This window comes from Lactuca virosa, chromosome 1, assembly GCF_052849685.1.
Source record: "Lactuca virosa cultivar CGN04683 chromosome 1, Lactuca_virosa_CGN04683_v6, whole genome shotgun sequence".
Lineage (NCBI taxonomy): Eukaryota > Viridiplantae > Streptophyta > Magnoliopsida > Asterales > Asteraceae > Lactuca > Lactuca virosa.
Genome location: NC_136426.1, coordinates 234,829,688 through 234,846,133, shown reverse-complemented (window position 1 = coordinate 234,846,133; position 16,446 = coordinate 234,829,688). Strand labels below are relative to the sequence as shown.

At 36.4% G+C, this 16,446-nt stretch overlaps 1 protein-coding gene across 1 annotated transcript; it reads left to right on the top strand.

Moving 5' to 3' along the window:
- Nucleotides 1–4,975: 4,975 nt before the first annotated feature.
- Nucleotides 4,976–16,371, top strand: LOC145165332 (uncharacterized). The gene is made up of 7 exons (XM_079084052.1): nucleotides 4,976–5,679; nucleotides 7,538–7,587; nucleotides 7,690–7,735; nucleotides 9,209–9,286; nucleotides 14,754–14,846; nucleotides 15,908–15,987; nucleotides 16,076–16,371. The coding sequence occupies exons 1-7, from the start codon at nucleotides 5,125–5,127 to the stop codon at nucleotides 16,176–16,178; spliced, it is 1,005 nt and encodes a 334-aa protein (XP_078940178.1). The 5' UTR covers nucleotides 4,976–5,124; the 3' UTR covers nucleotides 16,179–16,371.
- The last annotated feature ends 75 nt before the right edge of the window (nucleotides 16,372–16,446 follow it).

Below are 16,446 nucleotides of genomic sequence, written 5' to 3'. Positions count from 1 at the left end.
ATTGTTTTAAGGTAGTTAGTACAACGGTAGTTACTATATACAAATACTACAAGTACATCTTTATTATTTTCCCATTACATTCAAATTGTGATCTTCTCACATAAACGGTAATGTAAACTATATTTTTGGTAAATGATAGTCAGTCTTTGGGAAAACACTCACTTTTACAAAGGAACAAACATACAAAACAGTCTTGTCTTGGTAGAAGACTACATTTCAGTTAAAGTAGAAAATATAGGATTTTCTAGGAGATACAAACATTTACGAACAAACATTTACAAACTGTCACACCCCCGAACCAGACGGCGGAAACGTCTGAGGGCTCGTGTGACTTAAATTGAAATATCATCACAATGAATATACATGAAACATAACATAAACATCACCATGCATTAATACATTACAACCGTCATTGTTCACATCAAGTACATTGTTTACATTACATAATCCCAAACATAAATTGTTTATCAAATGACATCATACAAAAGACATTCAAACACACGCTTGATAATTCTTCATTCTATCGGTTACCTGAGAACACAAGTTATTTTGAAAACGATCAACATATATAATGTTTGTGAGTTCATAAGCAGGTTTGATACGAAAATGTTTTGTATTGTTTGTAAAACCCAGAAAATCCGATATTTTCTGAAACAGAAATTGTTTACGAAAAAAAAGGTGTGATGATCCATAAGTATACGTGTGAATGATTTCAAAACATGTAAAAGTGAAATGTTTTTAATAATAGTTTCTTGTATTATGGTTGTTGTAAGTAAAAGTGAATAATGTTGTTCCCCCGGAAAACCCGATGTTTTCCGATATAAATAGTATGATAGTTTTGTATTATTGTATCGTCACAGCACACGAACATGATTTCCCAATGATTACTTAGATGGTAATGGATCTCTATGTGAGTCGTTATAACCATGCATAATAATGACTAAATCGCCTGTCTTGGCATTCTAGCGAATGCCGGTCTTGAATTAAGATTTTGTTACCCTAGACTGGCCGAGTCTAACTGTAGCGAACAACTTAGGTGTGGGGGAGTCACCCCCGTATAGATCTATACACAAACTCTCGCTCTCCCTCCAGGAGACTTTGATTATAACTACAGACTACGACCGACACCTATTGGTGTCACCCGTTATTTCTCACTAAATCCAAAAGAATTTGAATAACATTGTTTTACGACCTGGTTTATGTTTACTTGAATAAAGGTAAGCCTAACAGACGAAGAGAAGAGGACTACGGGGGACCACTAACTTTGTATGTTATTACAGGCTGTCAAGTATGCTACAGACACGTTATAGCCCATTAAGCATATTATAAAGGTTTAGGGTCTTATTAGCAATGCAAATGGACCATTAAAGCCCAATAGCATGTTAAAGCTGATAAAGGCCCACTAGGTATGTAATTGGGTCACCGGAAGCCCAATAAACATGTTTGAATATATTGGGCTCAATAATCATGATATTGGGCCACAAAGGCCCAATAACACGAGTAGAAGATATTTGAGCCCAACCATTGAATCATTTATAATTTATTGATCTTAAGTTCGTAATGTAGGTATTTGTTGTAAGTTCGATGTTTATTCGAAGTGTTAAAATGTTTTGACGTTTGATTTATAACGAAGCTTGGTTATACGTGTATATATATATATATATATATATATATATATATATATATATATATATATATATATTTTAAAACCATGTGTTATAAACTTAATATTTTTAACCCAATAATTTAATATTCGTCTAATTGGCCCAAAAACATCTAGTTTGACAATTTCAGCCCCTTTATCTATAAAAATGTCACTTTTAGTCCCATTTTAGGAAAATTGACATTTTTGGTCCTTAAACCGTTTTTCTTGACGTTTTAGGCCCAAACTTTATTTGAAATAATAAATTCAGCCCAAAATTGTTGTATTTGCCATTTCCAGCCCTTAGTTGAAAAAAAATTACATTTTTGGCTCAATTTCCGTAAGTTTTACAATTTTGACCCCAAAGTCGAAAACTTTGCATTTTTAGTCCAATTTTTACATCAAAGTCATTTTCAGCCCTTAAAACAGTTTTATTCACGTTTCAAACTCATAATTTGTTAACTTTTCTATTTCAGCCCCTCAAATACTTCATTTTTCGCAACTTTGGGCCCAAAACTCGTAAGGCCCAAATTTAAAGCCCATTAAGCTAAAATTTATGTTTTTGACCCCTAGACAAGTGTTATTTTCATAAAAGTTAGATTTCTATGTAAATAGTACCATTTTGTCCTTATAAAATCGAAAATATCATATTTTACCCAAACTTTGATTATTTTTGCAAAAATGACACTTATAAGGATTTTGACTTTGTTTTCACTTCTTAAGCCTAAAGATCCTTAGATCTTTGGAGTAAGTTGTTTATTATGTACATTGTTTATGTATTCTTCACACTTTAGCCATAGATTTCAAGATTTAGCAAATAACATCATATTTTCACAACATAAACCAAAGAAATCACATATAACAAGCATACACACATAGATCAACACATAGTACTTGTATTCTCCCCCAAAAACAAGTAAAAACCGAAAACAAGGGGGTATGAACTCACCTTGGATTTGTTGGTTCGGTTTTGGAGAAAGAAATGGAAGAGATTGATGTTATTTTCGGCCCTAGCAAGCTTCTTGAGAGGACTTTGGTTTAGATAGCTTCTAAGGAGTAGATCACGAAAATTGCATGAGTTAGGAAGAGGTTTTTGATGAAATAAGGAAACTAGGTCATGGATCCAAACAACAACTTACCAAAGATGATGATTCTTATGGAAGAACCTCCTTGAAATGTCCAAGATCTCGAAATTTTTGAGAGGGAATGAGGGATTATTATTGTGAGTGTTTGAGAGAAAATTCAAGTGAGGTGTATGTGTGTGTGTGATCCTCGGCCGAGAAGAAAAAGAAGGGAGGGGAGAGAAGAGATAAGTTGCATGGGAAAATGAGATGTCTTAGATGTATGTGATGTATTAAGCCTTGATACCCTTTGAGTAATAATGATGTGTCAAGGTTTAATAATTCAAATTAATCTTTTTTTTTGTTTGTGTTGGGCCGTGAACTTGGGCTAGGAGAAAGGATGAAGTAGCTTGGTCCAAATCCTTTCCTTGGTTCGAATTTATGAGGCCCAATAATTATTTTTCGGCCCATTGGGCCTTTTGGGAAACTCACGACCCAATTTTGTATAAAAGAATGGATTCATTACCCATTAGGGCTAATTAGATTTGTTATGGCCCAACAAGGCCCATTAAAGGTAAACTAATCCATTTTAGGCCCATTATAGCCCAAACTAGTCAAATTTGAGACTTATTGGTCCATTAGGCCCATTAAGAAAATCCTAGTCCATAATGGACTTAAACCGGGATTTTTAGGGTTTCCAATCTTTTGTTGACTATTTGAAGTGTTTGCATAGGGTGATTGATGGAACTTTGGTGTTATTGAATAAACATCATGCATACTTTCAAGTTTTAGTCACAAATGTTATCATTGTTAATGTTTACAAAAGCATTAGAATTCCTAGTTGTGACACAAACAAACACTTTCATTAAACATATACAACATTTGACACTAAATACTTATGAACTCACCAGCTTAAATGCTGATCTACTCTTTCAAAATAACTTGTATTCTCAGGTCACCAGTAGACAGGTACACTGGACCAGAACTTGAGAAGACGGAGCACATACAAGACTCGTCTTTTATTTTGATTCATATTTTGGTGTCTTTCAAACTATACACAGAACACACTTGTACTAAATTATACTATTAATGCAATGGATGATGTTGTTGCTTGTTTACTATTATGCATTGATATGATACTGAACACGACGTCCTCCGCCCCCGAACGTTTCCGCCGTTCTGGTTTGGGGGTGCGACAATCTTGTATGTCAAATCAAGAAAATGGTTGGACTCATCGATATCCAACCCACGTCTAGACCCGATTTCAGGAATTGTCGCTAACCAGATCCGACCTTTTTGGTTGGAGAAGAAAGCCCGATTCGACCCTTCACTGTGACCCACTGTGTCAAGGTATGAACCACATCCGATTCTTCAAACACATGCCAGTTGGAGGAGATTTGGTGTTGTTGGTGGTTATGTTTACATGGACTTTTTTTGCCATTGAAGCAAACAAAATCTTGGAGTGAAGGTCCTCCGATTACATTAAAAAATCCGATCTTGATTGCCAGATGTTAGTGAGTTTGTTGCTTGAATTGGCTGGTGTTGGAGCTTGACCTTGTAACAATGGTGAAAATGGTGAGTTTGTTAGTAATACATTCTGACAGGCGTCCCATATTTTTTCACATAACTTGTTAGCTTGGTTGGTTTACAACAATGGAAGAAAAAGGGTTTGAATGGGATAACCCGATGAAAAGGTAAAAAAGTAAAAAAAAAAAAGGTTAAATGATTATAACAGCCGGTTTCGTGTAATTTTTCGTTAATAAAATTTAATTTAAGACTTAGGGCGTGTTTGGCAAAAGTAGCTGTTAGTTGGAAGCGGGTAGCTTGTAGCGGGTAGCGGGTAGCGTGTAGCGGGAAGTTATAACTTTTATTTGTTATATGAGTGTTTGGCAAAAGTAGCTGAAAGCTTTTGAAATATATAAAATTACATAAAAAGACAATTGATTAAAAATAAATAAACATATAAATATATTTTTAAGGGTAATTATGAAAATTGATTTCAAAAGCTCAGTAGCGTTTTGTTAAACGCTACATGAAATAGCTTTTAGATTTAGAGCGTTTTGTTTAAACTAAAAACTAAACGCTCGTACTACCAAACAAAGTTTTTTGTTTAAACTAGAGCGTTTTGTCAAAAGCTAAAAGTTAGAAGCTCCCAAACGCTTCCAAAAGCTCCGTGCCAAACACGCCCACATCATAAATTAACTTAGGATTTTATTTTTATTTATTTATTTATTTTTTTCTCGAGATTTCCCAACAACAAACACCCAAAAATCAAATGTTTTTCAAAAGAGAAGCCGCTCAAGTTTTTCTGTTTTTGACAGAAATCTATCCATCTTTCGAACACCATAAACAACACTCCTCGAATTGAATCATCAAACAATTTGGTCGAAACTGGATCTAAATATTTTGAAACCCTTGCCAATGTCATCTCCACCCCCACCAAACCCCACCACCACAACTACCGCCGTCGCCGCAACCGCAACCGCCGATTTCTTTAAATCGGTAGCGCGACAGAGGCCCCGAAAGCACGTACACCCATCAATCTACCAAACCTTCTACAATCCCCAACCCGCCACTTCGGCAGCTTTCCCACCACCAACACAACGTCAACAACCACCACAACAGTCACTTCAATCGAATTCAAGAACTCATCATCAACAATCAGCGGCGGGGGGAGTTCTATATCCTGTTGCTTCCTCCGGAAGGGGGTTCCTGTCAAAGCATCAACAACTTACCTCCGACCAGAGTGCGGCAGTGGGAGTGGTAATCAATTCTGACGGCTTCCCCCCTGGTCCTGTCTCCGCTTACCCTTATGCTGTTCATCGGCCATATGGGTTCTCAAATTCTGATATTCCTGGTCAAACTTCGCATCAATTGGTTACTCCCTCGTCTGCCCATCTGCAACAAACCCTCATGGGTGGCGGCGCTATAGTTCCCACTTTTGCTGCTGGGGTTTCAGTTTCTGCAAACCCAAAGGTTTGAATTCTCTGCGCTATACACACTTAAAAATGAATTCTTCTTTTTTGTTGCATTGTTTCGCTCAGAGTCACGTTCGAATGCCCCTTTTTGCTCTACATTCTGATCTAGCACCATGTAAGATCGCATTTTCACTAAATTGCATCATAGATTCATACATGATTGATAATACATCCTCATTCTGAAGAAAGGACAGTCTTTATGATGCTTGAGTTACATTTGCAGCATCGTGTTTTGTCTTACTTGATAAAATGAAAAAAGTTTATCACTCAGCCATACCAATAGAATAATAATCAAAATAGCAGTGCCAGTTCTAGATTAGAAATGGTAATCTTTTGAGTATTTATTGGAAGTGTACATGACTGGAGCTTAAGGCCCGGCCTGGTTTCTGACTTATTTGGCAAAATGATAAGTGAGTAAGCGTGGCATAGAGACCAAGACTAATGCCAATGGGACAAAAGTTGCAGCATTTTCTCCTATACCAAAAGGTGGAACAAAGTGGGATAGGGACTCTCTCATGATCTTCTGCTTGTGCAAAAGACGTGAATACCCTCCTCCTCACCCATCATGAAAAGTAGCCCTAGAATTTAAAAGGTTTTAAAATCATATATCTTTTCTTAATTAATTTAGTATTGGAAATTGAGTAACCGGTTATAAAATGTTTATGCAAATCACATGTTCTACATTCTAGAGCTTCTTGTGTAACATCCCAAGTACAACACAGTAACTTCTGTATGAAGGTAAAAATCCTGGTGGAAGTTATAGATAACCCACAACTTAACGCTTATAAGGTGATCAAACCTTTTATTTATATTTCTTTTATCAAAGTTTCAAGTTTGAAAGTATACATTTGTGATTGAATTGAAGAGTGAATACATGTCTGCATGTTGTGCTAGCTTGTGAGTGTATAAAGTGTATTTTCTTGTTATTCTGGTCCAACACATTAACTAAGAAAGACCAGTGGTTTAAATGATGAAAATATTAAGATACGGAAGTCATGATGGTTATGTTATGTGGATGAAAATGCTAAATCTAGCCAAATTTTTTGTACAATTAACGAGTCGTAACATTTGAGAAAGTTCTATAATGCCCTATCCAAAAGAAGAATAAAATCTAATTGATAATCGTTGCTTCTTTAATGAGAAATTTCTAGAGGGGGCGGATGGCATGATCCTCTACATAAACATTTCCGATCATTGTCACTTGGAAGAAATTTTCACCTATATTAAGGAGAAGTAGCTTTATTTCGTTATTTTTTTTTTTTTTTATGGATAGAAGTTTAGGCTTTGGTAACAGCAAAGGAGCGGCTAGAAGGCTATTTATCGATTTAAATGAAAGACCCGAAGAGGAAGAAACTGTAGATCCAAATGATCAACCAAAGCCAAAGGGAACTGCAAATTCCTCCTATGTTGATCGTGCTTTTCATAAACAAAGAGACACGGTAACACTCAGATTTAAAATAACATCAGTAGAACTTTCTACCGAGTAGAATATAATAATAGGTTACTTCACAGGTTAGTTCTAGTTAAGCAGTTGATAATCGATATTTAGGTCTTTCTTGTTGATACTTGATATTGCATATTTTTAGGATGATCTTGGTTCATTCCCATGGCGATGTTGCATAACTTAGAAATTTCATATCTAATTATGAAGAGAAGTTTTTTTTTTTTTATTTGAGTCTGGATATTTTATTAATGATATGAAGATCTATCTATCTATCTTGATTCTTTTTCTTTTTACACTTTTGTGCACATTCGGATACTTTTTATTCTTTATTTTGATCTGATATCAATTATTTTAATTGGATTCTTCACATTCTTTGTGATGTTTGTTATTGCATAACATATTTTATTTGTAGGTTGTTGCTCAATCATCAGCTCCTGAAGATAATGGCTTATATACTATAAGGTTATATCACGTTCGGTTTCCTCACATATTGTATGTGTAGATTGTTGTCCAATCATCATCTTCTCTTCAGCTGATAGCAATTTTTGTTTATGATTTTTGTAGGGATAAGAACGGAGATGGTAGTTTTGCTATTATTAGAGATAGAAAGGTGAAAATACTTTCTTTGCCTTGTGTGTTTCTGATATGATATATTATGCATGCAGAAGCAGAAGCAGAATTTATTAGTTTATCTTACTTTTATTTTGGACGTAAGCGTTTAGCAGAGAACGCTTCATTTATTTTTTTTAAGAAATGACATGGACGGCACACATTGGGAATTAGAAGTAAAAGATAAATGAGCGCAACCTGTAAAAAGTAGGACTTAATGTGAAAAGTAACAACCTTCCCTCCTAATATTAACTTATTCTTTCTACATTAAATAAAAAAGAAACGGCACCTACATTGTGGGTATTCCATGAACAAACAACAAGCATATAACTTCAGAAAAAAAAATGTACAGTAGTTAAATTCTGCACATGTCATGCATGCATAGATGAGTTCTTGTTTGAATTACTTCATTACATCTTTTGAGATTATGATTTATACTTGTTTGAATTGCTTTTGTTTTTTATGCAAAGGAACTTAAATTATTTTATAATGTTTGTGGCATAAATCAACCAAAATATATCATTTGTTTCTGCCTATAAATAAATATATTTGCTAGTTAGTGCATACAAGTTATCCTTCTTTTGGCATATATACAAAGAAAAAGTACTTTTCGTATTAGTCTAGCAATGTTCAAATTGATAGCTTCATAATAAGTTGGCTCACTAGAATATACATACATAAATCAATAGAAAGTGAAAATGTAAATATTACTTCAAAGGGCTCTAGTGCATGTTGCATTAAGAAACATTTGCGTATATGTATATACAAACAGTCATTGCCAATATCACATTGCATGGCCAACAATTCCCATATGAACTATCATAGAATTTATGAATAAAATATAGAATAGGCGGATGCAAGCAAAATATTTTTGACAAATTAAATTCATATTATATATTAATAACATAATGTTGAAGATACTAAAATTAGTGTTCCAATACTTCCTTCCTATTATGTTTATTGTGTGAAAATAGTGATACAACATGTTTTGAGCTCATAAATTCATTGGGGCATTTTGATATACTGTCTTTGAGTACTTTAATGCACAGGTGTATCATTACAATTTACTACGCATATATGCAAGCACAGTTGGATGTTTCATTAGTCAGGTCAACAGATGTAGAAGACTGAGTCAAGTTTATATTCTTTTAATATGTATTGTTTATTTTTCTCTCCATGGAAGCGAAATACGAGGTTATTGTGGTGGTATGTACTGCATAAACAATTAGGCCATGTAAATCAGATTTGCTTCTACTTGCTTAGTTATTCGACTAGAATTGAAGACATTATTTATGATGAACTTGAGATATTAAAATAATCACAAATGTCTTTTAGCATACAACTTATGTGTAATATGCTAATAGCTATTTAGTTCACGCTATAAAAGCTTATCTATTTGATCTTATGAAAACTTTTCATATTCTAAATCAACTCATGATGTTATTTGTTGCTGCTACTGTTTTAAACAAAACAGGTTCAAGTTGTTGAGGGCACTTCTCTTTATGCTCAATGTCGGTCGTGGTTAAAGAATGGATTTACTTTGGAAAATCAGGTATTTTTTTATGGCTAGCATCATATAAGTTCTATTCTTATTTGTAGTAATTTGGAAACAGAATTCACACAGAGAAAATGGCCCACATCATATCTTATTCGAAAAAGGGCATATAACTCCTCCTATTCTCCCATTTGCTACTGGGAACATGATTGAACTAGAGAAGCTTTGTAGGATATTTTCAATAATGAGGTTGACGAGGGGCATCCATGTCTTTTGCACAGACAAGAGATCATCTTGTTTCACCTTTGTGAGTGGGATAAAAATTGAACTTTTTGGCACATTGACATTGATAAGGTCCATAACCTTAGCCCACTACAAAGAAACCTAATAGACCCATGGATAGTATACAAGAGAAGGGTTCTTCTCTCTGATTTGTATATGTTTTCATTTGATTTGAATTTAAAGCTTTCCTCTCCATTTTGAATTCATTGTTACGTAGTTGTTCTCCCTATTCTATTACATTTTCCTTGTGGATATTTTAACAATGGGTTCCACTGCCTTCCTTCTTCCCGCATCTTATCAATGGTGCAATCTACAAAACCTCAAGTGACAACCCGTCTCCGGGCCCTCCAAACTCGTATTGAATCTCACGATGGAAGAATCGATCCTTATCCATGGAACTCAATGAGCTCTCTTTCTTTGTCAACGTAGATATTTTGAATGAGATTTCTCGTTCCATAGAGCAGCTGAAGCAAGGTGTTCAGAATCAACAAAGAAGGCAGGCAGGTCATCTTAGGATCTTGATGAGGTTGAGTCTCATCTCTCTCACCCACCTATCATCATCGTTTGTGGTTCCGACAAACTCCTTCCTCGACGTCCAGACCCTATCCACAATCCTCCACATCTGGAAGCATCACTCCTCATTTCCCAAAGTGGTCTTTGATGATGAGGATACTCAAGGATGGGCGACCAAGGTTAAACTCTACTTCCAAGTGCACCATACCCGCAAAATAACAAGCTCTACTTAGCATAAATGTGCATGTAGGATTTCTTAGCATAAATGTGTATGTAGGATTTTGCAGTCTGCTGGTACATAAATATCTTGATTAAGCATCCTGAGGGATCAATTCCATATCAAACGTTTGAATAGATTTAGTGGCACCAAGTTTCGTAATGCTCATGAGGCACTTGGTTTCTTATTTCAAGACGCTATTATGGAAAGAATACATTGACGGATTTGATGCCCTCTCTGCCTTGGTTCCTGCCCAGACAGAAGAACATTCCATCAGCTAGTTTCTTCGTGGTCTCAAATGGGAGATTCGTAATTAGGTTCGAACACTTAACCTTGCCACCTGCCATCAAGGCGCTTTGGTAACATCGAAATTGTGATGGGACTTCATGATGACAATCCACCGTCCAAGAGGCATTCTGGTATATCTAATTGGAACTCTACATTGATGAAATTTTGCACCGTTTCTACTTATCCAATTGTGCCATGAATACCTTATTCTCCGGTCCAGGCTAATATAAAAACTTTCCATTCCACCGGGTCCCTCCATACAAACCCAAGCTTGTTACACGGAAAAATCTAATACCCAACCTTGTAATCCGGATGTCAACTAAAACCTACGCAGTTAATCGCGCGCTATAGCGGTTAGCGACTATCTACAAAATGGCGATTTAGTTTAGCGGTAGCGCTATTAACGTCGATATTTGCCGCTATTTATTGTGATTGAGGGTACCGCTATTGCGGTTGTAGAGTCGCTATTTAGATTCATGCATCGGGCTGTTACAGTTTAATGAAAAAAAGACTTCCTTAGCATCGATACGACGGTGTTGTCGATAGCGGCCATAGCGACCGCTATAGCGCACTATGTAGCGTTGAGGTGCAATGACGCTATCTTCAACTTAGCATTAGACAGATGGCTTTAGTTTAGGGTTTAGAGTGTAATTATTCTACTTATATATATATATATATATATATATATATATATCCCTTGTATCACGTTAATTGTTAATATTCAATACAAATTACTTTTACTGATTTGGTATCAAAGCCAATACATGCTCTAGGGTTACAACCCTTTGCCGCCACTTCCTGTGTTTCTCCTGTCGACAACTTCTGTCCATATTTGATCATCGAAATATTGATCAATACAATTGATCATCACCATGACAACAATCACAACCTTCTCCACAACAGAGAAGACGTCACACAACTCCCATGAATTCCCGTTCACCCTCTCTCCTACAAACTATGGCTTCTGGAAAACAATGATTAAGCCCTTTCTTGTCACCAACAATCTATATGGATACATTGATGAATCTTTCCCATGTCCCGCTCCTACTCTACCAGCAGCAAACAAGGCCACCACAGCCGAACCCCAACCAAACCCCTCCCACACTGCCCGGCTTGCCAATGATACGCATGTGCACATGCTCCTTCTATCCACCATATCAGAATCCTCTTACCCTCATGCTCAAGGGACGACCTCCAAAGATCTCTGGCTCTCTCTACAACGGGCCTATGCCCCTCAAACCTCTTCACGAGAATATACCCTTAAAACCCAGCTCCTTAAGCTAGAGATGAAACCTGATGAAACCGCATCTACCTATCTTTTACGGGCTCAAGAGTACTCCGATGCCTTGGCCAACATTGGAGAACCTGTCAAGGAGAAAGATCTTGTCATGCTTGTTATCTCCGGCCTTCGGGAGGAATACAATGGCCTCAAATCCACCCTTCTTGCTCGACAAACACCCACCTCCTTCCAAGATCTTCATGGTTTGTTGGCTGATCATGACTTTATGATCAAGAAAACATCTCCTGTTGTTGCACCTGTCCAAGCCTTTACCACCACCTCATCAAACCGCCCGACACCTAACCAGGCTCATCCCTCTCCTGATCACATTCAAGCCCTCCAACAACTTGTCTCCCAACTCGGTCTACAATTGAGTCCGGCTCCTCCCTCCTCCCCCCAAGCCTTTTATACAAACCGACCTCCATCATCATCTCGAGGTCGTGGCTCAAACAATCGTCGGGGTTGCGGAAACTGTAACTCCCAACCAGGTGGGACTAGAAACCAATTCCCATGGGCTTCAACCCAGAACACTGTCTATGGCACGCGTAATCGTTGCGGTATTGGCCACATTCCTTCACAGTGCCCCAACCGTGATCCTTACACCATCCGTTCACGCCCACAACCCTCTGCTAACTTTGCAGAAAACCGAGCTCAAACTACCACTTGGCTTACTGACACCGGCTCCAATAATCATGTCTCTCATGATCTCTCCTCCATTGACAGTCACACAGCTTATTTTGGTGAGGATGCTCTCCATGTAGAAGTTTTTTCACTAAGCCATTGTCTTCACAAAGATTTGAGGGGTTACGATCCAAGCTACAAACCCTTACCCGGCCTTAGCTTGCGGAGGAATATTAGACAGTTGGCTTTAGTTTAGGGTTTAGAGTGTAATTATTCTACTTATATATATATATATATATATATATATATCCCTTGTATCACGTTAATTGTTAATATACAATACAAATTACTTTTACTGATTCTTAGCTACTTTGTAGGGGTCTTGGTGGGATATAAAATCTGAAATCAACCCACCCTAAATTTCTGAAATTGACCCTTAATTTTTGAAATTGACCCTCAATACATCAATTGAAGATAAACACATGCTATTGGAACCTTCAATTTCAGATGGGTACGTCATTTAAGGGGTCGATTGGAAATTTATAATGTCTCGTAACTTTTGATTTCATAAATCAGCTGGAAATTTGTAATGTTGAGTTTCAATTTGAGATTGCAATTGGAACTTTTTCTGATTTTGACTTTCAATTATATAACTAATTCCAACAATCCAACGAATAGTTGTATATATGTGCGATTTTAGGCTTCTTTCCAATCATCGAGTTATCTTTCCCTCTCAATCTCTCATACAACTTCAAGCCACTGCTATCTTTCATTGTTTTCCTCTCATACATCTTCTTGCCTGTTTCAGTCTCATGTATACTTTTGCCATTGAAAATGTTTTTTTACCACTAGAAAAGGTTTTTAAATGCTTTAAATATGATTGGTTTGTCGCTATTATTCGCTATTCGCTATCGATAACATTACAATTGGGCAATAAAATCATATTTATTTTAGCCTAAATACCTATCAACTTTTTTGTCTTTTAGATCTAATTGGAAATATACTTAAGTATACGACACACGACACTAGACGTCCCGCCATGATGACCTTAGAGTTCAAACTTCCTCCCTCAGAGTTAGTATTATGTTATATTTTTATGACCTTTTATGATATTAGTTCTAGTATTAATGTTCTAATATATAAATTCAACGTAATATAAAAAACTGCTATTCCACCGCGAGAACCGTTATTTCAAATAGCTGCCCGGTGACTGCTATTTGAATTTTGACCGCGATATAGCTAAAAAAGAATGGGAGGAACGACGTCATGTGGGCTGTGGCCTCAAAACCTTTCGCAACACAAATACGTCGAGGGCGGCCTTCGCATTCTACTTTTGGCTGACGACAAAGAAGAAATAGAGGAAGGTGAAGTTTGCTTTGCTGAAGCTTCGCTTCCGGTCGACAGACAACACCACACTGTGAGTGTCAATCTCTTTGTAACTTTGTGGTATCTCTTTTAATCCATCTCCTACATTCGATACTCTCAAACTGGCCGAAAAAATTCATGCCCTAATTTTAGTTGACTGTGGATTTTCATCTCCAAGAAATTAACGGTGGCTCTTGGGATCCTATGTCCCGTGTGGGCATAAAAATGGTTATGGTCGTGTATAGATGTCAAATCAGTGCCTTGGTCTATGATCTTGAGATTTTTTTGCATAATTGACGCCTTCGTTTACGATCTTGGTAATTTGGACCTCATCAATGCTATAATAACATGGATTCCAATCCTTGTCAACGAATTCGATAACACACTCACTGAGTCACTCTGGTTTCCTTTGCACCTATCGTTGATTAGTTTCCTAAATCTGTTGGCTTGGAATGATCAAAACAGTTTGTGAATCTGTCTGTCCATGCGGCACAAGTCAAAGGTATAAGTCTTCGACTTTGTCCCTAATGGCTTGCTTCAACCACTTTCTGTTCCCAATCTGATATGGGAGGTTATATCAATAGATAATAGATTTCATTACGGGTCTTTCGAAATAAAAGGGGCTCGAGGCCGTTTTGGTCGTAGTTCATCGACATGCATGTATGTTATTGATAGCAAATAACAGGTGATCGACAAGTTGCTTATATGCTACGTAGCGATAGCGATGAAATATCGCTCGCTATTTCATGTTTATTGACAATTAAATATAGAGTAAAAATATAGAAATGGTCCGTGTGGTTGCTAAACAGTCAATATCGCCGCATCGCTACGTAGCACGTTTGTGAAAAAGACGTGACTGCCCCTGCCCTTCTCATCTTCATCATAAAAATGCTTAAATAGTCCTAGAAAGCTTGTCTAGTCTCATGTATGTGTCTTATAGAGTTAACCTTTGTTGACAGCCACAATATGTCGATTGTGTCAAGTCTCTTCCAAAGCCGTTGCCTGCATCCATGGTAGAAGCAACAAAGGAGGACGATATGGAGATGGAGGAGGTATGTACTCTCACTTTTGTAGTTTTGTTTTAAGCTAAATGCAAGAAATAACAACCTACTTTCATTTATTTTGTAAGTGATAGCATCTTACCTTTCAGCTTTTTTCTTAATAAGACGTACATTGATAAATCTACCCAAATATAGCATCCTACTTTTTACGTTTTTCTTATTAAGAGATTAATACTTCAAATAAATCTACCAAGTATACAACTGAAAATTGCGTTGGTTGTATTTTGACGACATTGTTGTAAATTGGGTAGATATTTCAAAGTACAATGGTTTAATAGGAAGAAATGGAAGTAGGATGCTAGAATAAATACATTAAATTGCTCCATTTTGTGAAATGAGATTCGATTACATTAGAAATTAAAAATGTTAATTCGCCTCCTAAATTTCCATTTTTAAAAATTGGATAAAGAGTCGTTTCGTGAACTTGTATATGATCATGTTTGAAACTTCCTTCTAATAGTAAAGTTATTTCAATCATTGTGCCGTTTTTGAAATCACACGAGCCTAGTTTCTATCTTATTGCGACTAAATTTCAGTTCTCTACCAATTTATGCAACTAACACGAATTATGCAACCACGTTGTAACAAGTTAAACGATTTGCATTGAAACATAGTTACATATTTTGTCTAAAAAAACCAGTTTGGCAAAAAAAAAAAAGTAATAATATGTTTGTTGCATAAACAAACATTTATCTACAAGAACATTAGTTGTTCATGTACCTACTCGAGGAGCTATCAAATAGTACTTTTTTTTGTTAAAAACACATAATTAATGTTGCTCACTTATGAAGAACATGATGTTAAATAACTTGTAAGGGCAAAAATGGGATAAGATTTTATAATGAATGAATGCAAAGCATGAAAGACCAATGTTTTGGAGTAGAGGGACACCAACATCTAGAAAGTATGTAAACCTTTGAATGCTTTGTGCGTTCTCTCTTTTACCCTCATCTCTTCCAGATGAAAAGATATACGTAACTTTGTTTTCTACCATGTATATATGTAGACACGTGTGACTAAGAAATGACATATTTGCCCTTACATGGTCTCAGAAAATGGAAGATGTTGAGCATTTATCTGCTAAGGAGCTGTTGCAACAGCATGTTAAGCATGCTAAGAAGGTCCGAGTGAGGTATGCTTTCTTAATTTTTAACTCAGTTGACTCTCAAAAGTCAGACATTGACTTAATGGACATTAATAAGGCATCTTGTTATTTGCAGATTAAGAAATCAAAGGCTACAAAGAATCGAAAGGTACAAAGACCGTCTTGCCCTTCTCTTGCCCCCGGTGGTAGACCAACAACCAAAAAACGAAACTACTTGAAGTGTCCTCATTTGAAATGCTTTTTTTGTTTCTTTGTTGTGAATGGGTTATCAACAAATGAGAATTTTAGTTACATTGGATTTGGCCGAAAGCGGAATTTAGTTCCATTTGTGTATTGAGTAGGAAGTTGAATTCTGTTGGTCTGTTGGACTTGATAAAATTCTTTGACTAGTGGATTTCAACGTTCCATTCATTATGTATGCAATTTTCGGCAGCCCCTTGTTAGAAGAATACTCAGATAGATACCTCTTTTAACCTTCGAGGCCTA